A 25,724-nucleotide genomic window follows, 5' to 3' on the forward strand; every position below is an offset into this window, starting at 1 on the left:
GGGCAGTGTTTCGTTCTGCTGAGCATAATGTCGCTATGAGTCGGTACTGACTTGATGACACCTAACAACAAGAACAAACCTCCTACAAAGCTTGCAGGAGGCATTAGAGGAGAAATAAGTGTGGAGAACTAGGACTGCTGTGTGGAATAAGCATGCATTCCGTAGATAATAGAGGTGATGGAAGAATGGTTTGGATTTTAAATACCTAGAACTGAATCCAGCTTATTCCAGTTTTGTGATCTTGTTCAAGGCACTTAACAACTCAAAGCCCCAGTGTTTCCATCTGTAAAATGGGGTACAAGTTACATTTTAGAAACAAGTGTTAACATGCTCAGCAGACAGTAATGTAAGACATTGCTTGCTGAACCCCTAATCCTTTTCCCCAACTCTGCACCCAATGGAGATGCTCATCGGAAGTACTGAATCTAGTCATCTACCCTCACTGACCAGCTCGTCCAGACTGTGAAGGCTCAAAACCCTTGAAACACATGTATGGAGAACTTCTTATTCCGTGTGAAGAGACATTACTTTTCAAAGCATTACTTTGCTGTCATCAGAAATGAGTGATGACGGAGAAGATCAGATTTCTACTGGTCTTCTGTGTCTGGGCTGATGAGCGTTTTTTAGAGAAATCCACTCCGGGTAGGCATCTCCTAAATTTCCCATGAGCATCTGGTGTTGGCTGGATTAACCTTCCTATTTCTAAGCAAAAGGGTTTAGGAAGATCTGCAACTACCCAGGACTCACTTCTAACAATGTCTTGAAGTGCAAATGAATGAAAACAGGAGGATTAAATGTCCCAGCACATCTGTAGAGACTTAAACTTTGATGAAGGAAAAAATGCCTTGACAGAATTGCTCCTGAGTCCAGAAGGCTTAGTATTGTGAGCAAGTGAGAGGCTCAGCCTGATGCCTGGCATGCCTGCATAGGAGGCTGTTTTGTATCAGTGGTTGTCATTATTCTGGGAGCTAGGTGGAGAAACTTATAATGCATCCACGAACTCATTGTAGCCAGATGGAGTTAAATGTCTGAAGAATATCTAGAAATAGCTGGCCCATTTGTCAATGGCCCTGTGTGTTACTTTGTATTTTGGACATCTCCTCATGTGCTTTCAAGTCCTGGTATGACACTCTGGGTTAATGCGCTGGACTGCAAAGTTGGTTTGAACTGCAAGATCGGTGGTTCAAGCTAACTAGCCGCTCCTCGGAAACTCTATACAGGGTCACTATGGGTCGGAACTGACTCAATGGCACTTAACAACAACAACATCATGTACTTTGGACATATTAGCAGGAGGACGCAGTCCGTGGAAAAGGACATCACACTTGGTAAAGTAGAGGGTCAGCGACAAATGAGGAAGGCACTCAATGCAATGGATTGATTCAGTGGCAGCAACAATGACCTCAAACATAGATAGCAAGGATTGTGAGAAGGGCGCAGGACCCCGCGGGCAGTGCTTCTCAGTTGTACAGAGAGTGGCTAAGAGTTGAAACTGACTTGGTGGAACCTAACAACAACAACAGCATGACTTATTTGTAATAGTTATCATTGATTATGTGCTCACCATGGTGTCTGTATTTGACACTGTGCTTTGTGTCTTAGTTTGGTGTCGGGGACCTGCCTCGACATGGGAGTTTGGTTCACAAGGAGGGGATATCTGGCGGTGATAGGGATAGCACAAGAGAAGACAAAGAGACACCCTGAAACCAGAGTGGATGCAATACTGGCGTCCGGCAGCTCAGGCGTGGTGAACATGTTAGCCAGGAGGGTGGTAAGATCCCGCATAGTAAACATCTTAGCTAAGCGGGCCATACGCACCCCTTACTAGCTGGTCAGTAACGCATGCCTAGTCAGCCGTATAACATGCTCTTACCGCATGCCTGTAATGCATGGCCTGCAAGCCGTAATGCACGGCCTGCCACCCGTAATGCACACCTGGGCCGGCCTGCGCCTCTGTTTTATTTAGGGGAGGAGCTTCACACCAAGCTGGGAGGGACTAAAACAAGGTACAGCTAGCATACGTAATTCTCCAGACATTCAGGCAACTTTACATCGTACTTCGCTGGTTCGAATCTCATGGCCACAAATTGGTTTCTCAAGCTCAATTAACATATCTATAGCACCTGAGCTCAGTTGGGGGAAGGTGAGAGGGAAGGTCAAAAGGCTTGGGAGGAGTCCCGCTGTGTTGGCTTCCTGAGCCAGGTTTGCAGGAAGACAGGAGATGCCCAGGTGAATGGGCTGCACCTGGGAAAGGATTAGGGAGGAAGTCCTTTTGTATATAGAACAAAGAACTGGGAAGTAGCAAAGCTATTTTTAGTCAGTCCTTTGGAGAAAAGCTTAACCTTTGAAACCTTTACAGTCTCGGCTTAAGGAAAATATTACATTTATCTGTGGATATCAGGGCTCATGTATGGAATTAGTAATAAACATAACTGGACACTAAGATGGAAAACAATTTGCTATGACTGCCAGGTGGCTAGAGTCTGTTCCTCAGAGCCTGCGGCCTGTATGGTCTGCAACACTTGGGCCCACAGGGCCTCGAACTTCTGACCTGGTCTGCACAGTCTGCAACAGTTTGGGTTTTCTCGGAAGCAGTTGCTGAGACATGGATTGGGGCATATGGTTTATTTAGGAAGGCCAAGGGGGAAGTGATACAGAAAAGAGAAAGTATCCAATCACAGGTGGACTTTTAAGCCAGCTGCTTAGTCCCATGGACAATCCATATGAACACATAAGGATCTGTGTCAGATTTCTTTACTTGTGCTTGCTTATCAGTCTATAGTTAACAATTTCACTTTTTTTTTTTTTTCCACATCAAAGATTCTACTAGGTCTGGCTGGCATCTGCCTCTCTCCCAACCCTATAGCACTGTACTACAGAATCAAGATTGCCTTTTCAAATTGGCAATTTTGTTGCCCCTGCTTTGAAAGGTTCGTTTGAAGCACAATCGTACTCTCTCAGCAGAACTCACCTCACCTCCTGGTCAAGACCCAGTGACCAAGGACCTGCCCCTCTCAGTGACTGGGCACGGGCTCACTTTGGAACCATCCCAGGCACACAGGGCTATTGGGCTATGGACATCACCTTGTTCTTCTTGCTGGGGGTTAGGGTGTTACCGCAGCCTTCCGAGCCAATCCAGCCATCCTGAACACTCATTGTAGGAGAATCTTTCTATTAAGGTTGAAATTGGGCAATGTATGGAAGGTTCCCCTCAGAGTGTGGGATGTTGTTGTGGTTTGTTCAGTGCCATCAGTTCTGACTCATAGTGACCCTGTATAGGGTTTCTGAGGAGTAGTTGGTGGGTTTGAACCACTGACCTTATGGTTCACAGTCCAGTGCTGATCCTAGAGCACCACACCAGTAATTTTGGAGTAATAACTTGTTAGATGGCTCTTTGTAATAATTAAAAGCAAAATTTGGACATTTCTTGATTCTTCAAGTTGTCAACTTCCTTTCTCCCGCAATGTGGGGGTTGTTTCCCTCCAAACTGTGTGCTTTCTGAGGCCTTTCTCAGCTTTTTAGGTTGGGAGGGGAACTGGTAGAGACTTAGGGATGACCTTCAACAAATGGTGTGGCAAATCCAAGTGGAGGGTCTGTGTAAAAGAGGAAACCCTCAATGACATGGATTGACAATAGCAGCAGCGGTGGGCTCAAACAACAATTGTGAGGATGGCGCAGGACCGGGCAGGGTGTCACTCTCTTGTGCATGAGGTCACGATGAGGTGCCTGCTCAGTGGCAACTAAGAACAACAACCAGTGATTGAGTGCATGCCAAATATTTCTGGAAGAAATTCAGCTGGATTGCTCCTTGAAAAGGAGACTTTGTCTTTTGTACTTTGGACATGTTATCAGGAGGGACCAATCCCTGTAGAAGGACATCATGCTTGACAAAGTAGAGGGTCAGTGAGAAAGAGGAAGACCCTCGATGAGATGGGCTGACAATGGTAGCAACAGTGGGCTCCAACAAAACAACAGTTGTAGGATGCTGCTAGACCGGGCAGTGTTTACTTCTATTGTACATACGGTTGCTATGACTCAGAACTGACTCTTCAACAACAACCAAATGTTAAGGATTACACTAGACAGTGGATACACATCCTCACAATTCTCATCTCCGTGTGCCAATGAGACAAAAATTTCAGAAAAGTTAGGCGATGTGGAAAACTAGCAAGGCTCTCAAGTCTACAAGCTTGGCTTTATATAAGTTCCTTATGTGCTTCTCCTGCGGCACAGGCTCAGGGCTGCTCAGAGTCCCTTTGATGCCCTGATCACAGACAATAGGGTCTGGCCAGCTACATTGTTGTTCCTGGGAGACGAGAGAGCCTTTAGAGGCTGTCAGAGAGCTACCTTGTTCAGGAAACAGGTCCTGAATGGAGAAAGAGGCAGCTGGTGGTCATTTGTTTCTGCTAAATGTCATTGAGTCATTTCCATCTCATAGCAACACTCTAAATGGTTTCCAAGGAGTGGCTGGTTTGAACCACAGACCTTGTGGTTAAAATGCCAGTGCTTATCCAACAACGCCACACCAGGATTCCAGTTGGTGGTAATGGAGGTGCCCAGTGACGGCAAGCATACACTCAAGCTCATCAGAATATCAATCTTCCCCTGTTGCAGGTCTGACACCGCTGGATAAAACACAAGGCACTTTTTCCAGTTCCCAGCAAGTTTACCTTTGGAAAGGTAAAGAGGTGGGGTGGGAGCAGGGGACAGGTGGCAAGAGAGTGTCTTCACCACCTCTCATTCACTTGGCACTTGGCTCCCCACACAGAAAAGTGCAGAGTTTGACTTCCCAAGTGTATGAAGTAGAAGGATGTCAGTTCCCCATCCGATAAAATGTTAAGTGCCATTGAGTCGGTTCTGTGGGCTCACTCTGCTTTCATGAAAGGCCTCTTCATTACTTGGAGATTTCATTTCATTTATTTATTTATTTCAAATCCAGATTCATCTACACATGAGGTCACCTTGAGTTGGAATGAACTCAGTGGAAACTGGGTTGGTTTGAGCTACCTACCGATGAGGGGCTAGGATGAATGATGTCACCTCTCCATGTTTCAGTCTTCTGAAGGATAATATGGAAATCTTACTGTCTACCCTCACAGGGTCTTCTTCAGAGGACAAATCTTGATGAACATATTTTGTTAGCTGCTTTTCAATGAATATAGTTTTTAATATCAGAGACTTATGATACTTCTTTTAGTAAGAGACTGGCTGATATTCCACAAAAGATTATACATCTGTACCACTGGATTTACTCTAGATCTTGAGCTGACTGTAGATCATGAGAACGTCTCAAATTGCCATTGGCCAGAAGAATACCTCCCCAAACATTAGAATGCATCTCTTCCTTTCCCTTCTAGATTCTGACATGGGGTCTCGATCTGAGTCTGTGGGATGTAGAAGAGGCCCAGCACCAAGGCCAGCATCATCAGAAACAGGTACTGACTTCAAACACTGTTTACACTGCTGGTAGTTTAATCAGTGAATCTATTCATCAGTGTCCTTCCATGTTGTAGTATGGTGTCTTAAACTGGGCTCTCTAGAGAAGCCAAACCCAGTGAACTAGAGAGAGAGGGAAGGAGAGGTTTATATCAAGGAAATTGTTACCACAAAGCCTGGGCCCAATGCCCTGAAGCAATTGAGTCCAACTGACAAACACTCCACATAATCAAAGAGAAAAACCTTCCTTTTTATTAGGAAGGCAGCTGCCGGGTGCAAGTCGTCTCATTTTCAATGGTGTTCAAATGGCTCTCGGTTACAAGCACTTTTTGTACTATGCCTTTTTTCTTTTCCTGTCAATTGAGTGAAGGTTTACAGACAAGATCATCAGTTTGACATTCAACAAATCATACTCTTAGTTTCATCTCAATAGTTGTAATCCCGTCCATGCAACAGCAGTTATCCCAGTTCCTCTCTGTGGTTATCTGTGTACAAACATCCTCTTTCAAACTCATATATTTGTGGAATACATATATATCTTCCTCCCATACTCATTCAGTCTGTGTCTCTGTGTATGTATCTACACACAAAACACTGTTGTTCCAAGATTGCATGTAGATCACTATTTACTTTTCTTTCTTTAGCCCTTGCATACCTCCCTGTGTCTTCACCTGTCATCATCATTCTTCTGCCAACCTCTGTCTTGTATATTGCCCTCCCCATTACCCAAGTTAACATGTGTCTACCCTCTTCTTGATAAACTTAGCCACATACTACATGTATGCTGTTGTTGTTGTTAGGTGCCATATATGTATAGAGAGCTACAATCGTAACATTCACACTAAATTACAAGATGATCATGATACCCCCATGAACATCTCAGGGAGGGCATGATTAAATATTCTGGTGTCTGTTTGTCTAGATGGTCACTCCTTATCAGAATAGGGACCAGACTCCAGGCAGACAATTATTAACATTCCAGCCTAAAATTGTCAAAGCACATTGAAGGAACAAGGATAAGTTGGGGAGGGTGTCTAAGATGCTCTCAGGCAGTGCTTCAGTATATTTACTCTGAACTAAGTGAAATAGTGATACTGTCAAAAGGACTCACCCAATTAGCTGTAGAACAAGTTCTAAGTCTATGGGTCAGATGTTAGGCTGAAAGCTTCTTCTGACTCACGGAGCTGCGGGAGTTGATGAACCCAAAATTGGCAGGTAAGGTGGTAGGTAAGATGGCAAGTAAGATGGCAGGTAAGATGGCAGACAAGATGGCAGGCAAGATGGCAGGTAAAATGGCAGGTAAGTTGGCAGGTAACATGGCAGAATACTGATGACTCCCAGGATCAGCAGGCTATATAGCAGGCTGCTGGCTCAAGTCCAAAGAATTGAGGGTCAGATGACAAAGCACACACAGGATCTAGACCCAGCAAAAGCAAGTGAGCTTTGCCTGAGTTTCCCAAGGAGACTTCTTTTCAACTGATTGGTCGTTCATAGCAGATCTCATTATGGATGTGATTACATTATGTGAGATCTGACCATAGAGGCTGACTACCTCATATCTATCAAGCACTGAGACATTAACACAAAACCTTAACTATCTCATATGAAGTCTCCGCTAAGTTTCTAACCCCATCTCATAAATATGGTAGCTCTTCACTTGGGCAGTTGGTACAAAAAGTGAGGCAAAAGCATTGGGGAACAAAACACCAGGTATAGTAATGAAAACACAACTCAACAACAGCAAAAGACAACCCAAAATAGCAACTCTTAAAGAGAGAGCCTCTGCTATAACAACCTTGAGGATAAGCTCAACTGAAATATTCTATAAGTGGTTGAGGAATGAAGTATCTCTGAGAGTCTTTTGGAGGAAAGTCAGTCATTTCATGTTCTGGAAGATAGGAGTTCACCATTACTAGGAGCAGAAGGTAGTGTCAGAGACTTCTCTACCTCCACAGTCTAGTGTCATGATGGACTGAGAGGGAGAGTAGGACAGGTACCAGAGCTGGAACCTCTTTCCTGTCCTGACTCTACTACCCACATGACTCAGTGATTTCCTCTTGTTTAGAATGAAGCTAATCTTGGTTCCTCTTCTCCCATTGGATGATAGGCCAGGTGAAACACCTAGCACATCATCTAGCACTTAGGAGATGTTCCCCATGCCCCAAATGGTGGTTTCCTTTCCCTCTCCCTGAATGTTTGTGATAATAAAATGGAATTATGTGCACAAACCAAGGGTGAAGGGGCTCCACTTAGTGTTCAACAGTCAGAAGTTCATTCTGCTTGTATAGAATGGTGGTGGGATTCAAGGATGGTGGCACTGTGGGTTAGGCATTGGGCTGCTAACCACAAGGTTGGCGGTTATAAACCATCAGCTGCTCTGCAGGAGAAAGATGAGTGTGTCTGCCCCCGAAGAGATTTACAGTCTCAGAAGCCCTATATGTAAGGTTGCTTTGAGTCAGAATCAAGTTGATAGCAGTGTGATCCCCCACCCTTTAGAGTGTTGCCTCCCATGTCAGGGATTTGGGGTTTGAATCCCAGCCCTGGCTCTATCAGCCTGTGTACATCTGAGTGTGTCACCTTCTCTGAGCCTCAGTTTCTCCTTCTGATAATGAGAGTTCTAGCTGTATCTGTATCTGTGTGACAGGGGAATGGTGGACATTAGGGGGATGCAAAGGCAGTGGCCCAGGGCAAGTGCTCACAGCATGGCAGCTGGGATTTGGGGGTGGGGTGATGGTGAGGAGTACGATCCTAGCACAGAACCTGGCTCAGAGCGGTGCTCAGTATGGTTTGTCCCATTCCATCTCTTCTTCTGTGTCCCAGTCAGAGGTCTGAATGGGCTCACAGCACACATGCCTGTCCATATTCCACTGGGCATGTGTGTCCCTTACACCTTCAGAGATTCTCCAGTGGGAGTGCCACATGCTGTAGGAGAAGGCACTTTGGTGTGCCCATGATTTCTACATGTGCTTGTTTATTCGACTGCACTGTGCAGCATCCCCAAGGCGAGCCTCTGTTTCTAAGCCCAGTGAGGCATTTCCCCTGCCTGCTCAGGTAGCACAGCTTTTCTGAGTGCTGGAGACAGACCCGGGAAGTCAACAAGAGCACCCATCTCTCTCTCTCTCTGTGTCTCTCACATACACACTCAGAGTTGAGATAAAGTCGCAGGAAGTTAACTCCTCCCTTTTTTCCAGATTTGGCCGCAGAACTTTTCTCCCCTGTGGACCTTAACCAGATCACTGTCAATGAGGACCGACGCCTGCCCAGCCAACAGTACTGGCTTTTCAAGCACCTCTTTTCACCCCAGCAAGCAAACCTGTGGTGTCTCTCTCGTAAGTATCCATATGCCGTGTCATTCTTCTGCCAGTCCCTGTGGTCAGCTATCATAGGCCTAGCTGGACCGTTACTGAGATGCAGGTAAGTTGCATTCAGTGGCATGACTCAAGGGTTGCTCTAGTGCTAGCACTGTGGGTGATGCAGGAGAAATACACAATATAGGTGCTCTCTACTCTGCTCCCAGAACCAATGATCTGTTTTCCATTCACCTATGTCAGAGAAAAAGAGGAGATAGATTGGCCAAGTGGCAGCACCAATGGACTCAAGTGTGAAAATAGTAGTGAGGTTGGCCCAGGATCGGGCAGTGTTTCATTCTGCTGTGCATAGGGTTGGTATGAGTCGGTACTGACTCGATAGCACCTAACAACAACAACAATGTATCCATCCACCTATCTATCTGTCTATCCATCCATCCATCCATCCATCTGTCCACTCACTCAGCTGTCCATCTATGTACCCATCCAATCATGCATGCATCATCCTTCCATCCATTCATTTATCCATCCATCCATCCATCCATCCATCCATCCATCCATCCATCCATCCATCCATCCATGCATCCTTCCATCCATCCATCCTTCCATCCATCTATGCATTCAACTGTCCTCTCACCTGCCTGTCCGTCTATGCACCCATCTGATCATGCATTCAACTGTCCATCCATCTATGCATTCAACTGTCCACTCACCCACCTATCCATCTATGCATCCATCTATGAATTCATCTATGCATCCGTCCATCCATCCATCCATGCATCCATGCATCCTTCCATCCACCCATCCATTCATCTACCCACCCATCACTCTGTCCATCCATCTGTGCATCCACTCATCCATCTATGCATTCACCTGTCCTCTTACCTACCTGTCCATCTATGCACCCATCTGATCATGTAGGTATGCATGCATGCATCCATCCTTTCATTCATACATTCACCTATCCGTCATTTACTCAACAGGCAGTTACTAAGCATGTGCTGTCTTCTGGGTCTTGTGATTGACCTTAGAGATGAAGACACAAAAACAAAAATGAATCTAACATGATCTCTGCCTTCAAGGAGCTTTAGCGGCACACACTCGTGGCAAAGAGTGACATGTGATCATGGGCAGGGAAACTCATTTACCAAGTTAATGAGCTGTTTACAGTTCTGTGGTCTCTGATATCTAGATTCAGAAGGCTTTATTAATGGCTATGGTCAAAGAGCCAATGGAATTCTTCCCTCTCTTCTCCTATATTGTTGAGTTTGAAGCTCGCCCCTCCAGCCCTGTAGGCTCTGCCTTTAGTCAGCCCCACATAGATTCTCTGTTCCATGCGTGCCCCTCTCCTTAGCTAACAGAACTCCAACTTTATTGGGCTTTCCAGACTAGATGGACACAACTGGGCATTTCTTGCAAGAAGATCCTGTAAGGGTAGCTCTCTTCTGTAGTTCTCCTAAGGACTGACAGTTAAATGCTCTTTGTCTATAGGCTGTGCTCAGGAGCCCTCTTTCTGTCAGCTCGCAGAGATAACAGATAATACACCTTTGTCCTTCACCTGCACCCTCTACCCAGAGGCCCAGGTGTGTGATGATGTCATGGACTCCAGTTCCAAGGGCTGCAGAATGATTCTGCCCCACAGACCAAAGATTCTGTTCCGGAAGAAAGGTGAGCACTTGGTTGGAACTGTGAAAACTACTTCTAATGGGCTGCTAGCTCTGTGCTTCCAGAAATACACAGACTCATTTCTTCTTTCTGAAATCAATTTATGCATGCTCCTTTGTAAAGGTATGAAGCAACTCAGAAATGCAAGTTGATGATAAAAGAAATAATCCTGCTCTTCAATCCCGTGCCTCGGAGGAGGCCACTTTTATGCTTTTACCCATCAGAAATGATTTGGCATAAGATATTACCGAAAATCCCAATGATAGCAGCTTTAACAAGGTAGCAGTTGGGTTGATTTTTCTCCCAGGACTCAGGAATACGCTTTTTGGTGTTTTGTACCCTGCACAGTAGTCTGTTTCATCTCAGGTTCTAGTTTTTCATGTACCGTCCCCTCTATTTTTGTTGGGAGAACTTTCTTAGATATCCGATAATTTGGTGACTTTTTGTATTTCCACTCAAATATAAGAAAGGGGCCAAAGAGGTGATTGGGAAGCTTGGACTTGTTGATGCTCGATCTCCCTGTAGGACAGTCCAGTTGTGCCTGCTCCTTATGTCAGTACTTTTAGGTTCATCCCCTAGAGAAATCTCTTGCTACCTCTGGCCTGGTTGCTAGTGGTTTGGGCACCAAGTAAGGTTGGAGGGCTGGGGAATCTCAATACTCACTATATACACCAACTTGATAAAAGCCCCTCGTTTTGGTATGGTACCTGAACCACTAACTCCAATCCAGAGACTTCTCTCCTGTCCTCTTCAGAGATTAAATCTTCCATAGTGGAGAAAGGGTGGTTTTGGAAAGCAAAGAGGACCATCTTAAATAATTTTTCAATTCATCCTTCCATTCTTAGCCCATCTGCGATCCCAGGGCTGGGGATACTTAAACCTTTGGGATTCCACAAGTCACATTGAGCTCCTACTTGGTTCTTCCTATGGGAAGTCTGAGACTCAGCTTCCTTGGGTCTCTGAAGCCATTTTGACTCAAATGCATGCTTTTGAAATGTTGTTGCTCTAGTTTTTTGTTCTCTTTATCCTGGTCAGTTTGTGGTTTAAAAATCATCCCTTTCTTAGTATTTTATTAAGATTTGGGCAGGGGGCAGAGAATGAACTTCATTTTAATCTGCCATTTTTACCTGGAAATGTTTAATTTGGTTATTACTCCTCTGTCCTGATATTTTCACAAACACAACAAATCTCTTTCTAAGTAAACTATTTATTTATTTATTTTTTCTTTCTGTGTAGTTGTACTGAAAGATAAAGTGGAGAACTTTTACACCCGTCTGCCATTCCAAAAGCTGACTGGAATTTCCATTAGAAGCAAAGTGCCCATGTCTGAAAAATCCATTTCTAATGGGTAAGCTGCCCTGCAGATCTGACGTCATCCTAAGAGGGCAGGAAAACTGCAAGAACAAAGCTCAGACTTCATGTTCTTAGCTGAACAAGAGTTGTGGAGTCGGGACTAGTGATCAGCATGAGACAGAGTTAGAGAGGGAGAGTTTAGAATTGAGCCCAAAAGCATTGGTTTGGAACCGATCAAGACTTGTGTATCAAGATCGGTCCTAGAGTCTGTGAGCGGGCCCAGTAGCTACAGTGACTTGATAGGCAAGGTAGACCCTGGGACTGTAGATCTGCTGAGCAGAAAACAGAAATGCATTTCTGGAAGGGGATTACCCTGTGCTACAGAGCGAGGGAAGTAGGAAGTCAAAGGGAATCCAGCTTGAGACCTCTGCTAGGTCGTGCTGAGAATCATGCTTTCTGGTGGCACCTTCTCTGCTGTTTGTTCATTTCCCCAGCGTCCACAGCTGAGATTCTCTTCTGATCTTAAAAGGATTGTAGGAGCACATTCAGGATCCTGGGTGGGCCTGGCTTGGAGCCTGGAACATAGTAGATACACATTACGTGCTTTAATTTGGAGTCTGGAACACAGTAGGTACCCATTACATGCTTAAACTTGGAGCCTGGAACACAGTAGGTACACATTACATGCTTAAACTTAGAGCCTGGTACATAGTAGGCACATGTTACGTGCTTAAACTTGGAGCCTGGGACACATGTTATGTTCTTGAACTTGGAGCCTGGGACACAGTAGGTATACATTATGTGTTTGAAATTGGAGCCTGGGACACAGTAGGTACATGTTATGTGCTTGATGACCATGCAGGTGAAGGAAAGACAGCAAGCCATGATGTCCCAGAGAAGAGTAGAATTTTTTTTTTTTTCTTGAATAACCTCAAAGCCAGGAAGTCCACCCATTCAACTTGACTAACGCACCCCCAGACTGGGTAGTCATAATGAAAGAGGACCCGAGATTACAAATGTCTACAGTCCAGCTTCCGTCTCCTCTTGCTCCAGGTTCTTCGAGTGTGAACGGCTTTGTGACGCAGACCCGTGCTGTGCTGGGTTTGGATTTCTCAACGTCTCCCAGTTAAAAGGTAGCAATGATTCCAACTTCCCCCTCCCCGTGTGCAGCCCTCTACAGTCTAGAAAACACGTCTATGATGTTATCTAGCAGCACCTTTCACAGAAGGAGAGGAGGTGGCTAATAAATGTGATTGCTGAGATGTGGCTTCTAGTCCACAGCTCTGTCAGTTTGGCACACACCTGGTCTGAAGGGCCTTCCTCGTACGTCTCACTTAGCTGTCTTCTGCACATCCTCGCAGACTCAAGTGAGGCAGCTTGGTGTTGGATCCATTCATTGGATCTGTGTTGAAAGTTTGATTCAGTCCTGTATGAGAAGTCATGGGGGCAATGTGGTTAAATGCTCAGCCGCCAACTGAAACCACTCTGTGGTTTGAACCCACCAGCTGCTCCACAGGAGGACGATCTAACAGTCTTCTTGTGTAAAGATTACAGCCTTGGAAACCCTATGGGACATCTGTCTCCTCTGTTCTCTAGGGTCACTATGAGTTGGTATGAACTTGACAGCAAAGGTGGGCCAGGTCTGTGCTAGTGGTATGATGCTGGGAAGTCGCTTCATATCTTAGTGCCTCTGTTTCCTCATCTGTAAACAGGAACACTAGGGCTACCTTCCTCATGTGAGGACCAGGTGTTGTGATTTTGTGATGTACCACTCTAGCCAGCCTGGCCTCCATCCCTGGATCATCCTCTGCTGCGTCCTCCATCCCTGTGCTCTGACACAGGAATTCCCAATGTTCAAAAGCTCCCTATGGGTTTCATCTGTATATTCCCAGTGACAAAAATCACACCTGGTCCTGGTTACTGTCTGCTGCAGGTGGAGAGGTGACCTGCCTGACCCTAAACAGCTTGGGACTTCAGACATGCAGCGAGGAGAACAGAGGAGCCTGGCGCATCTTAGACTGTGGGTCTCCTGACACTGAAGTCCGCACTTATCCCTTTGGATGGTACCAGAGACCTAGTACGTAAGCTACCTGCCCCTAATAGCCATATAGGCATCATTCGTGGGTAGTTATCTAACCGTGCAGGAGGAGGATGTCCTTGGACTGGGAAGTAGGTTAATCAGGACTCACTGGGTACAAGCAACAGAAACAGATTCTATTTGAATTATTAAAAAAAGGAATTCATTGGAAGTCTGCTTATAGACTCAAAGGAATGCTGACCAACATATCTCAGAAAAGATGGAATTGGACTAGACCCATGGATATATTTAGAAGGAACAAAAGGACAATATTCAGTGGGGCTATTGTCTTCATTTATCTGCTCCAAGGAGTTTAGTCGTTGTATTCAAGTTTCAGATTTAAGGAGAGAATTTGGTCCAGCTTGGGCTTGAGCTCTCCCACTGGCAGAGGAAGGATGGAGCAGCTTGATTGACAGGCCCAGCAAGACTGTACACTGGGAAGGGTGCTTCCGGAATGTATGACTAAGGTGCTGTTGCTGCACAGAAATGGGCACTCTCTCAGGTTCCCTTGTCAGTCAAGACAATGTAACATATGGAAGTCTCAGGGAAGGAAATGGGGACAATGTCCATGGAGCTAGAATTTCAGTGTGGACCCTTCACAGGTACATGACCTGCATGGTGTGGTGGTGAAGCTACTAGACTCACATGGGAAGACATTAGTGTCTTTTCAACTCTGCCATTTACACTATGCTTATTGCTGGGAACATCTTGGACCCACTACCTTGGGCCTTGGTTCCTCCATTGGTAAAATAAATGAGTCTCACAGAGGTCCTTTCTCGGCTGAGATCTGGGGTGCGTGTGGACATGGGTTGATACAAGGAGGTGCTTAGACAACCATCCTATGTCATAGAAGCAAATCGATTGAAAGCCCCGTTTTGCTAGGTGCAGTTGAGTAGATTCTGACTCCTAGTGAACTCAGGGACAACAGAACGAGAACTGTCCATTCTTGCGTCATCCTCACCATCACTGTTAGACTTGATCACATTCCATTGCTGTTACCACAGTGCCAATCCATCTCGTTGGGGGTCTTCCTCTTTTTCACTGACCCTCCACTCTAGAAAGCATGATGTCCTTCGCCAAGCACTGGTCCCCCCTGACAATATGTCAAAAATATGAGAGACTAAGTCTCTCCATCCTGGCTTCTAAGGAGCATTCTGACTGCACTCTTCTAACACAGATTTGTGTGTACTTCTTACAGCCCATGATACTTTTAATATTCTTTTCCAAGGCCATAACTCAAATGCATCAATTCTTCTACGATCTTCCTTATTCATTGCCCAGCTTTCGCATGCATATGAGGTTATTGAAAATACCATAGCTTGGGTCAGGTGCACTTTAGTCCTCAAACTGACATCTTTGTCATTTAAAATGTCAGATTTGCCTAATGCAATAAGTCATGTGATTTCTTGACTGCTGCTTTCATGTGCCTAATGAAATAAGTCATGTGATTTTTTTTTTTTTTTGCCTAATTTTGATTTTTTGCCTAATGCAATAAGTCATGTGATTTCTTGACTGCTGATAGTTGATCTGAGCAAAATGAAGTCTCGGACAACTTCAATTTTTTCTCCATTTACATGGATGTTATTTATTGATCCAGTGGTGAGGATTTTTGTTTTCTTTACATTGAGGTGCAACCTATACTGAAGGCTGTGCTCTTTAATATTCATCAGTAACTATTTTAAATTCACTTTGCTTTCAGAAACAAGGTTGCATCATCTACATATTGCATGCTGCTATTGAGTCTTCCTCCAGTCCTGATGCCACACTCTTCTTCATATAATCCAGCTTCTCAAATCATTTGTTCAGTACGTAGATTGAATAAGTATGGTGAAAGAATACAATCCTGGCACACACCTTTCCTAATTGTAAACCATTCAGTGTCCCCTTGTTATGTTAGAACAACTACCTCTTGGTGTATATATAGGTTCCTCATGAGCACAATTAACTGTTCCAGAATACTCATTCTTTGCAATGTTGTATATAGCTAGTCAAAAACCTTTGCATAGCCAATAAAGCACAGGTAAACATCTTTCTGATATTTTCTGCTTTCAGTCAAAAGTCATCTGACGTCAGCAATGATATCCCTTGTTTCATGTCCTCGTGTAAATCTGTCTTGAACCTCTGACAGTTCCCTGTCAATGCACTGCTGCAACTGGTTTTGGATTATCTTTAGCAAAATTTTATTTTGACATATTAATGATATTCTCTGATGATTTCCTCATTCTGCTGGGTCACCTCTCTTTGGAATGGGCATAAATATGGATCTTTTCCAATCAGTTGGTCAGGTAGCTCTCTTCCAAATTTCTTGGCATAGATGAGTGAGTGCCTCCAGTGCTGCATCAGTTTGTTGAAAGATTTCAATTTATAGTCCATCAATTCTTGGAGCCTTGTTCTTTGCCAATGCCTTCAGTGCACCTTGGACCTCTTCGTTCAATATCTTTGGCTCTTGATCATATGCTACCTCTTGTAATTATTGAACGTCAGCCATTTCTTTTTGGTTCAGTGACTCAGTATACCTTCCATCTTCTTTTGATGTTTTCTGCATCATTCAATATTTTACACATGTTGTTTTTGTTAAGTGCCATTGAATTGGTTCCGACCCATAGCAACCCTATATAGGGTTTCCAAGGAGCAGTTGGTAAGCTTGAACTACCGTCCTTGTAGCTCAAACCAACTTTGCAGTCCAGTGTATTAACCCACAGCACCACATCAGGACTCCGTTTTTCCCATAGAATCCTTCAGTATTTCAAGTTGAGGCTTAAATTTTTCCTTCATTTTTTTTTCCAGCTTGAGAAACGCTAAGCATGTTCTTCCCTTTTGGTTTTCTACCTCCAGCTCTTGGCACATTTCATTATAATATTTGACTTTGTCTTCGTGAGCTGCCCTTTGAAGTTTTCTATTCAGCTTTTACCTCCTCATTTCCTCTATTTGCTTCAGCATCTCTACATTGGAGAGTAAGTTTCAGAGTCTCTTCTGACATCCATTTTGGCCTTTTCTTTTTTTCTTGTCTTCTTAATGACCTTTTGCTTTCTTCCTGTATGATGTTCTTGAAGTCATCCCACAACTCTTCTTTCTGGTCTTCAGTCATTAATGTCTAATTCATCCAATCTGTTCTTGAAATTGTATCTGAATTCAGGTGAGACATATTCAAGGTCATATTTTGACTCTTGTGTATTTGTGTTAATTTCTTCAACTTCAACCTGAATTTGCATATGAGCAATTGATGGTCTGTTCTGCAGTCTGCCCCAGACCTTGCTTTGTCTGATGATATGGAGCTTTTCGACTGTCTCTTTCCACAGATGTAGTCAATTTGATTTCTGTGTATTCCAGCTAGTGAAGTCTATGTGTGTAGATTTTTATGTTGTTTAAAAAAATGTATTTGCAATGAAGAAATCATTGGTCTTGCAAAACTCTGTCAAGAAATCTTCAGCATCATTTTTATCACAAGGTTGTATATTCCAACTACTGATCCTTCCTCTTTGTTTCCAGCTTTTGCATTCCAATTGTCAGTGATTATCAGTGTATCTTGATTGCATGTTTGATCAGTTTCAGACGGAAGTAGTTGGTAGAATTCTTCAGTTTCATCATCACTGGCTTTAGTGGCTGGTGCGTAGATTTGAATAATAATGGTATTAACCGGTCATCCTTGTAAGTATATGGATATTATCCTATCACAGACAGTGTTATACTTGAAGATAGATCTTGAACTGTTCTTTTTGATGATGAACGTGACACCATTCCTCTTCAATTTGACATCTCTGGGGCATAGTAAACTATATGATTTTCAGATTCAAAATCACTAGGGCCAGTCCATTTCAGCTCACTTATACCTAGGAAACTCATATTTATGTGTTCCATTTCATTTTTGATAACTTCCAGTTTCCTAGATTCATACTTTGTACATTCCATGTTCCAATTATTAATGGATGTTTACAGTTGTTGCTCCTCATTTTGAGTTGTGCCCCATCAGAGAATCAAGGTCCTGAAGGCTTTTACTCCATTCACGTCATCACAGTCAACTCTACTTTGAGGAGGCAGCTCTTCCCCAGTCATATTTTGGGGGCCTTCCAACCTGAGGGTTTCATCTTCCGGCACTATAGCTGACAATATTCTGGTGCTCTTCGTTGTGTGTTTCAGTAGTGCATATTTTGGTGTTATCTGACAGTGTTCCACGGCTATTCATAAGGTTTTTAGTGACCAAGTGTTTGGAAGTAGATCTGCCTCTCCTTCCTGGTCTGTCTTCCTGTGGAACCTGCCCACCATGGGTGACCCTGCTGGTATTTAAAGTACCAGAATCAGAACTTCTAGATTCACAGCAACATGAAAGCCAGCACAGTAGGACAAACTGACAGACAAGTGGTGTACAGTGATGAACTGAAGTTCAGCATCACTGATCTCTCCCACTGTGGCTTCCCCCTAAATTTCTGAGTAAGTATAGGATGGGTGATGGCTTCTTCTTAAAGTACTGCCTGATCCTAAAGAACTCTTAGAAATCTGTGACTTGGGTCTTCACATTCTTCACAGTGCCCAGCCCAACACACCTCCCAAAGTGGTCACGTTCCTCCTGTGTGTCAGACACATGCTGAGGCTTCTACACGGGCTATATCATGTCATTCCCATAACCCTGGGGACATAATGGGTTGCATGCTGGGCTTCTAACTGTAAAGTTAGCAGTTCAAATCCACCAGCCACTCTGAGGGAGAAAGATGAAACCTTCTGCTGCAGTAGAGATTTATAGCCTTGGCTACGGCTAGCCTATACAGGGTCACTATGAGTCAGAACTGACTAGATGATACACAATGAGAACATCCCCCGTACATTGTTGTTAAGTGCCGTAGAGTCAGTGTCAACTCATAGGGCTTCAAACTGACCTTGCAGTCAAGTGCTTATCCTACATTGCCACACCAGGACTCCTACCCCTATAGAGTAGGTTGAATTAATCCCAGTTTAAGATAGACAGAGTGAGGCACAGAACACTCAAGTTGCTTGAAAAAACCACACAGCTCATAAGAGCAGTCAGGTTGCTGGTAACCTCCAACAGGACCCTCTTCTCTTCTTGCCAAATTGCCTCCTGGCAGGTGTTTAGCATCCCAGAAGCGACAGGATGTTGGAATAACCAGACATCTTGTCTGACTGGTTTCCCCGCAACTCAACTGACTAACAAAAAAATGCATTGCTAAAAAGATTAAATTAATAAAGTATCAAATTAAGCCAGTTGGTGGCTGAGCCTGTACTCAACAGCCTGAGAGCCCCAGGGCTTCTGGGCAGAATATGGTCCTTCACCACAGTTCCTGGTTCCCAAAGTCCCCTGGGTATTTCGTGGCTTCCTGGCAGATTGTTCTAAAGTTGATTATTTCTGGGATGGAGGAATTGTCCCTGGGAACATTCACCTTGAGCATTGTGTGACTCAGATTGGTCTGACTGCGCTCAATTGGCTTTTTGCTTTATTTTAACATCTTGAATTCTTTTAAGAAACGAATCTAAGCAACACACTAAGAACAGCAAAACCAAACTCCGCCATTGAGTGGAGTCCAGCTGATTACTAGACAGAGTAGAACTGCCCCATAGAGTTTCCAAGGTTGTGATCTTTATGGAGTCTTGGTGTGGCTCTGCAGGATAAGTGCTGGGCTGTTAACCCCAAGGTCAGGAGTTCAAACCCACTGGCTGCTCCTGGGAAACCCTGTCTAGGGTTGCTGAGTTGGAACTGTTTTGATGGCACTTAACAGCAATAATAATCTTTATGGAAGCAAACAGCTACATCTGTCTCCCATGGAGCATCTGGTCGATTTGAGTTGCAGACAAACACTTAAGCATTATACCATTAGGGCTCCTCAAGGAAAAAATCAAGTTTGTGAGGAATGTAGTTTTGAGAAAAATCAGCGATATCAGACCCAAAGGGCAGCATTTGCCTTAAAACAAAGCTCAGAAGGAAAGAAGGAAAACGAACAGAAATGGGAAGTGGGAGGTATACTGTTACATTGAGGATATTGCACTGAGGTCATGGAACAAAATGTGTATCAACTGCTGGGTGGGAAGCCAATATGTTGTGTCAACTTGCACCCAAAACTTGCTACTAAAAAAAGAATAAAACAGGAAGACTAGATTCAGGGTATTATAATTAAATAACCTCTGTGGGTTCTTATTTAGAGAAGAATGTTCCCTCCCTAGCAGTTTCCCCTTTTTAGCTCACAAGGATAGAGAAGTGGGTGTCTGCAGGACATTAACCACCGGCAGTCCGGAGTCAGCCAGGGCTGCTTATGGGGCTCTGAACTCACTCACCTCTCACTTCTCATCTCTCCATGCCTCCTTCCTCCATCTGTCCTCCCATACCTCCTCACCCCACCAGAGGCTGAACACTGCCATTTTCTGTCTTCACCTGGTTCAGGAAAGGCTTGGGTAAAAGCAAGCATAAGAAATAAATCATTTGTTCAGAAAGGTATTGGGAATCAGACCAAGAGTATTTATAGCATCTTGGCGGGAGTCAGTGAGGAAAAGACACCAAGGTGATCATTGCCCAAACTTATTCCATCAGTTCTGTTTCTTTTCATCGAACAGCATCCAACACTGACTTTGCCCAACATTGTGTCCTGCAGGATCAGTTTGGGGTCCCAGGATTTGGACCAGGAATTGTAGGACAAGAAATTAAAAATTCACAGATGTGTCCTCATTTGATAGTGTCTGAGCAGCAGCTGGATCAGAACCTCTGGTGATATGAACGAACCTCTCTTCACTGGGCTCTTGCTGTGTGTGACCTGATACTACGCAGTGTGTTAGCATTCATAAACATTATGTTACTTCATCATCCTCAGGCACGGGCTCAGAGTGCTTAAGTGAAATGCCCAGGGTCACACAGCTGGTAAATGGCAGCATTAGGACTCGGGCTCAGGTCTTTCTGATTCTGAATCACTGTGTAATATGGCTTACCGGGAATGAGACATGGCCCCTGTCCTCAAGGTTCTCACAGCCTAAGCATGTAGTAAGCTGTTCTTGTGCTGGTCTCTGAGATCACAAGGCTAGAAGCTCTGACGATGCATTGAGTGTCTCCTCTGAGCCATCTACTGTGCTGAGCAATAGGAGCAGTGCGATGAAAAAGATAGAGCCCCTTTTTTCTTGAGACGCTCCCAGTTGACTGAGGAAAATGTAAGCATATATGATTAACAACAACATAAAAGTAGAATAAAGCACCGGGCTGCTAACCACAAAGTCAGCAATTCAATCCGTGGGAGAAAGATGAGACTTTGTGCTCCTGTAAAGGTTTATAGCATCTGAAACCCTACACAGGGTCCTTCTGAGTTGGAATCAACTCAATGGCGGGGGCAGGGGAAGAAGGGGGCAAACTAAGGAGTCCTCATTATGCTGTGAGTCCTGGTGTGGTGCTGCAAGGTAATGCGCCGCACTGGGAGGTCGGCGGTTCAAACCCACCAGCTGCTCCTCAGAAACCCCATTCAGGGTCGCTGAGTCAGAACTGACTCAATGTCACTTAACAGCAACAACAATTGCGCTGTAGCTTATGATGAAAAGGTTGGCAGTTTGAACCCACCAGCTGCTTGATGAGCAAAACCCCCTGGTGGGTTTGCCCCTGTAGAGATGACAGTCTAGGAAACCCCATGAAGCAGGTCTCCTCTGTCCTAGAGGGTCTCTATGACTTGGAATCAACTTGATAGCACACAATAACAATAGCATAGTGGACTATATAGATGAAGTCTTATACTTAAAGTCTAAGGAGTCCTGGTGGTGTACAGGTTAAACACACAGCTGCCAACCCAAAGGTTGTTTCTCCCACCTGGGAGAAAGATATGGCAGTCTGCTTCCATGGAGATTCACACTCTGTTGTGCAGGGTCAGTTGGAGTGAGAATTGGCTCTACAGTGGTGAGATACTTAGTGTATAAGCACATGGGAGTAAGGAATTCACTCTGCTTGCAATTCCTGGCCCATTGGCATGGAACAGCCCCACTGGGCAGCCTTTACCTCTGTGTGCTGCCTGCATTCCTAGTTTGGGTGTGTGGGAAGAAAATGGCAAAAATGGCCTCAGGCTCTGGTCTTCCATCCTTGACCCCTGAGCTGAAAATCAGCTGAGGTGATGTCATCCTAGGGTTAGACCAGGGCAACTCCACGTGTCTCAGAGGAGAACTGTGCTCCAAAGGGTTTCCACTGGCTGATGTGCAGAAGAAAATCCCCAGTCTTTCTTCTGAGGTGCTTCTGGATGGCTTTGAACCTCCAACCTTTCAGTTAGTCGCTAAGTGGGTTAGCCATCTGCACCACTTAAGGTTCAGGTACAGTATTATGAGCCTATATTACTTCCTGTGTCAGGAGAGCAGCAGCATCAGAGTAAAGCCTGGTCTCCTGGGATCCTCCCCTTTAAGATATTTGGATGCAAAGTGGGAGTTGGGTGCGTTTTCAGACTCTCTGGTCATCTCACCTAAGACCTAAGTAAGAAAGCCTCCTTAGGAGGACAGGTGTACTAAATTTGACTCTTCTCCTGGTTGGGTTAGCTTGACCGTACAAAATCATCTTTTGATTCATGATATGTTGTAAACCAAGATACTCACAAGCTGGATTCTGAGCATTCTTATTGTCTTGGATTCTATTTTCTCTAGCAGACAAACTTCCAACACTGTATCTTATAGGAAAATTCCAACTCACAAGATAACATTGTCATGCCTTTTTCCACCCTTATCTTCATGTCAGATGATGACATATATAACAGTAGTATGTAGCCTCCACTGAGTTAAGAAAAACTACCTGAAGGTTGAGCTTTGAAGGATGAGTAGGATTCTAATCCCCACCAGTCAGAAACCATTAGTGCAAAGGAATTTTTACCAGAAAGTTCTGTGATAGGCTTGGCCCCTGACTCCTATGTGTGCATGCCTTCATAGTTTGTACTTTGCATCATAGCTAATCCATGTTTACAAATTAAAAGTTAGAAGCATCCCTGCATCAAACAAGTCTACCAACACCATTCTTCCAACAGCTTGTGCTTACTTTGTGCTTCTGTGTCACATTTGACGGATTCTTAGGGAACTTCAAACTTTTTCTTCATGCTATTGCATACTTAATACACTACAAAGCCCAAACCCAAACCCACAGCCATCGTATTGGTTTCGATTCGCAACCACCTTGCATAGGATTTCTGAAGCTATAAATCTTTATGAGAGCAGAAAGTTGCATCTTTCTCACACAGAGTAGCTGGTGGGCTTGAACTGTTCACTTGTGGTTGGCAGTCCAGTGCTTACCCTACAGCGCCACCAGGCCTTCTAATACACTGCAGTGCAGTGTAGATATTTTTTATTTGCACTGGGAAACCAAAAAAATCACATGTTTTTCTTGGCTGCAACATTTGCCTTATTAATGGTCTGATCTGCAACCGAACCTCAGTATCTCTGAGGTCTACCTGTGTACTGAGTACATGAAGTACCAGGACTGAGGTCTGAGGACACAGAATCCCAGGACTGAGGACTGAGGACACAGAGGTCCAGGACTGAGGACACAGAGGCCCAGGACTGAGGACACAGAGGCCCAAGACTGAGGACTGAGGACACAGAGGCCCACCGTTAGACTCCAGGCAGAGAGAGTCCTGTCTAGGACTGGGACACGCTGTGCCCTGCTTCTGAGGACCTGCCACTAGTGTAGGGAAGAGACTGATACGAGCTCACGTTCTGGGTTAAGCACAGCGGAAGCGCAGGGAGGGGGAAGTCCTACCCACAGTCTGGGCATTTCTTTAAAAGACAAAAGCAGGCATTTATTTAAAAAACAAAACAAAACTATTTTTGGTGCTGAAAATATACATAGCAGAACAAACACCAATCTCACATTTTCTAGATGTACAATTGGGCCCTGGTGTGGATTAGCACTGGACTGGCAACCCCAGGTTGGTGGTTCAAAGTCACCAGTTGCTCTTGGAAACCCTATACAGCAGTAGTATGATTCGGAACCCACTCAAGGGCATACAACAACACCAGATGTGCAATTCAGTGACAAGAATGACATTCTTCCAGGTTGTGCAGCCATTTTTACTTTCCTTTTACAAATTGTGCCTTTCCCATTCACGTGAATGCACTGCCCCTAAGTCCCTGTCAGGGGTCCTGGTGTAGTGCTGTGGGATAAATCACTTCAAGGTGGGATAATGACCGTCAGGTCGACAGCTCAGACTCACCAGCCACCCTGTGGAAACCCTATTCAGAGTCGCTATGAGTCAGAACTGACTCCACGGCACGTAACAACAACAAGTCTCCCGTGTAACCTTTCAGTTGCTGTTGACAGTTTGATCCTATACAGACAGTCTTCTAAGAGGTTATTGTCCAAGGCAGATAGCCTTCACTAATTCAGTTCAGCTATTGTTTGATTTGGTAGTGTAGTGATTATGAGTCGGGCTGCTAACCTCAAGGTCAGCAGTTTGAAACTACCAGTGGTTTCTCAGGCGAAAGATGAGGCTTTCTGCTCCCATAAATATTAATAACCTCAGAAACCCAGTATAAAGTTGCTATGAGTCAGAACCAACTCCAAGACACATAACAGATTGTTTAATTTAAAGAAGACTTCAGGGACTATTTTTGGTTTCAGATTGTAAAGATGATCTCAGAGCAATAGTTTTGGGGGTTTATCCCGTCTTCTTGGCTCCAGAAAGTCTGGATTCCATGAGAATTTGAAATTGTGGCAGTTGAACATTTCTTAAGCACGTCCCATCTGTCAGCAGCAATCCTAGAGTGTTTCCCTGTATTAACCCCTCACAGCTCTCATGAGTGGTGGTCCTGTTTCCATTGTCATTATTCTTTTTGCAAACAGAAATATACCATGGTGAGCAGGTGTTTACTCTGCCGGGATTCATAGTGTGCTTTGAGAGTATGAAAAGGGAACACTTTGTTCTGGTTCACAAGGGATTATTCAACATTGACTCTGGACAGGCTGGGTGTAGAAAAAGGGGTGTGGGGTTAAGAAGCAGCAGCCATGGTCAGCAATCAGCAGTGGGATCCACATATGAAGTGGACAAGGTCCCTGGGCTGTCCACATCATGGGCTCAGAAGGTCAAGACCTGCATGAGGCAATAGCAGCCTCCCCTGGGTACTTGGGCTAAGCTTAAAGAACAAAAGATGAGGAGACCCCCAGGGAGGCTCAGGAGGGATGCCACAAAGCCTGCAATAATGGCCTTCTGCTGTGGCTCTCCAGAAATGAATGGGAAGTTCCTCATTTCTCACACCACAGCTGCTGAGGTTAAGCAATTGTGAATGCAAATGAGGCTGTGTGGTGTCCTTTCCAGACAGCAGGGCCCAGAGACAACACATTCTCAGAGCTCCGAGGACCAGGATGGTAGTGGGCAGGGCAAGCAGGGGCTGCTCTGTGGTCAAACAGGGCCCCAGAGTCCAAGCCCAATCCCCTGGAAGCATCGGGCCCCTGGGCCTTTGCAGCATCTGCCCTTTGGCGGGGACTACAGCTGTCCTGTCTATCCACAGCTGTGCACTGCCTGTAAGGGGCAGGCCTTTGGCTCATGAAACAAATCCAATGTGACCTTCTAGAAGAAACTAATCAAGTTTCACATTCCTCTTTTCTCTGCAAATGCGCTCAGCCCCTGTAGTGACACTAGATACAGAAATGACCCTGGACAGGAAGTGACAAGCGAGCGCTTCCATTGTGAGCTGGCATCTCTGCAGCCCACTTGGAAGCTACCACGCGTAGGTGACAGTCCACTCTTCATCAGTCGGCTGGCTGCCTGTCTACAACTTCTCCCCTTTACCTAACACGGGGTTTGTGCCAGGCATTGGGCTGCATTTTGCATGTGAAACCTTATTTAATCCCCTAACCACCCTATGAGATAGGGTCTGTTGTCAGCAACAGTGGTACATGCTGGTAAATATTTAACAACTGGTGGGAGGGGCTTGCATTGTTTATCATTTCCCATGGTGTCAATTCTTCAGCGGTGACCCATTTCAAACTGCCAGTTTGATCTTAC

General features: G+C 44.7%; 1 protein-coding gene across 1 annotated transcript in view; it reads left to right on the forward strand.

Annotated features, from left to right (window-relative positions):
- TG (thyroglobulin) overlaps positions 1-25,724 on the forward strand; it is a 266,945-nt gene that overhangs the window by 84,497 nt on the left and 156,724 nt on the right. The window contains exons 28-34 of the mRNA XM_006830717.1: positions 4,615-4,680; positions 5,358-5,435; positions 8,628-8,765; positions 10,236-10,412; positions 11,646-11,757; positions 12,756-12,835; positions 13,636-13,779. Coding sequence (XP_006830780.1) covers positions 4,615-4,680; positions 5,358-5,435; positions 8,628-8,765; positions 10,236-10,412; positions 11,646-11,757; positions 12,756-12,835; positions 13,636-13,779 — 795 coding nt within the window. The remainder of the gene's footprint in view (positions 1-4,614; positions 4,681-5,357; positions 5,436-8,627; positions 8,766-10,235; positions 10,413-11,645; positions 11,758-12,755; positions 12,836-13,635; positions 13,780-25,724) is intronic.

The sequence above is a fragment of the Chrysochloris asiatica genome, unplaced genomic scaffold, assembly GCF_000296735.1.
Source record: "Chrysochloris asiatica unplaced genomic scaffold, ChrAsi1.0 scaffold00001, whole genome shotgun sequence".
Classification (NCBI taxonomy): Eukaryota; Metazoa; Chordata; class Mammalia; order Afrosoricida; family Chrysochloridae; genus Chrysochloris; species Chrysochloris asiatica.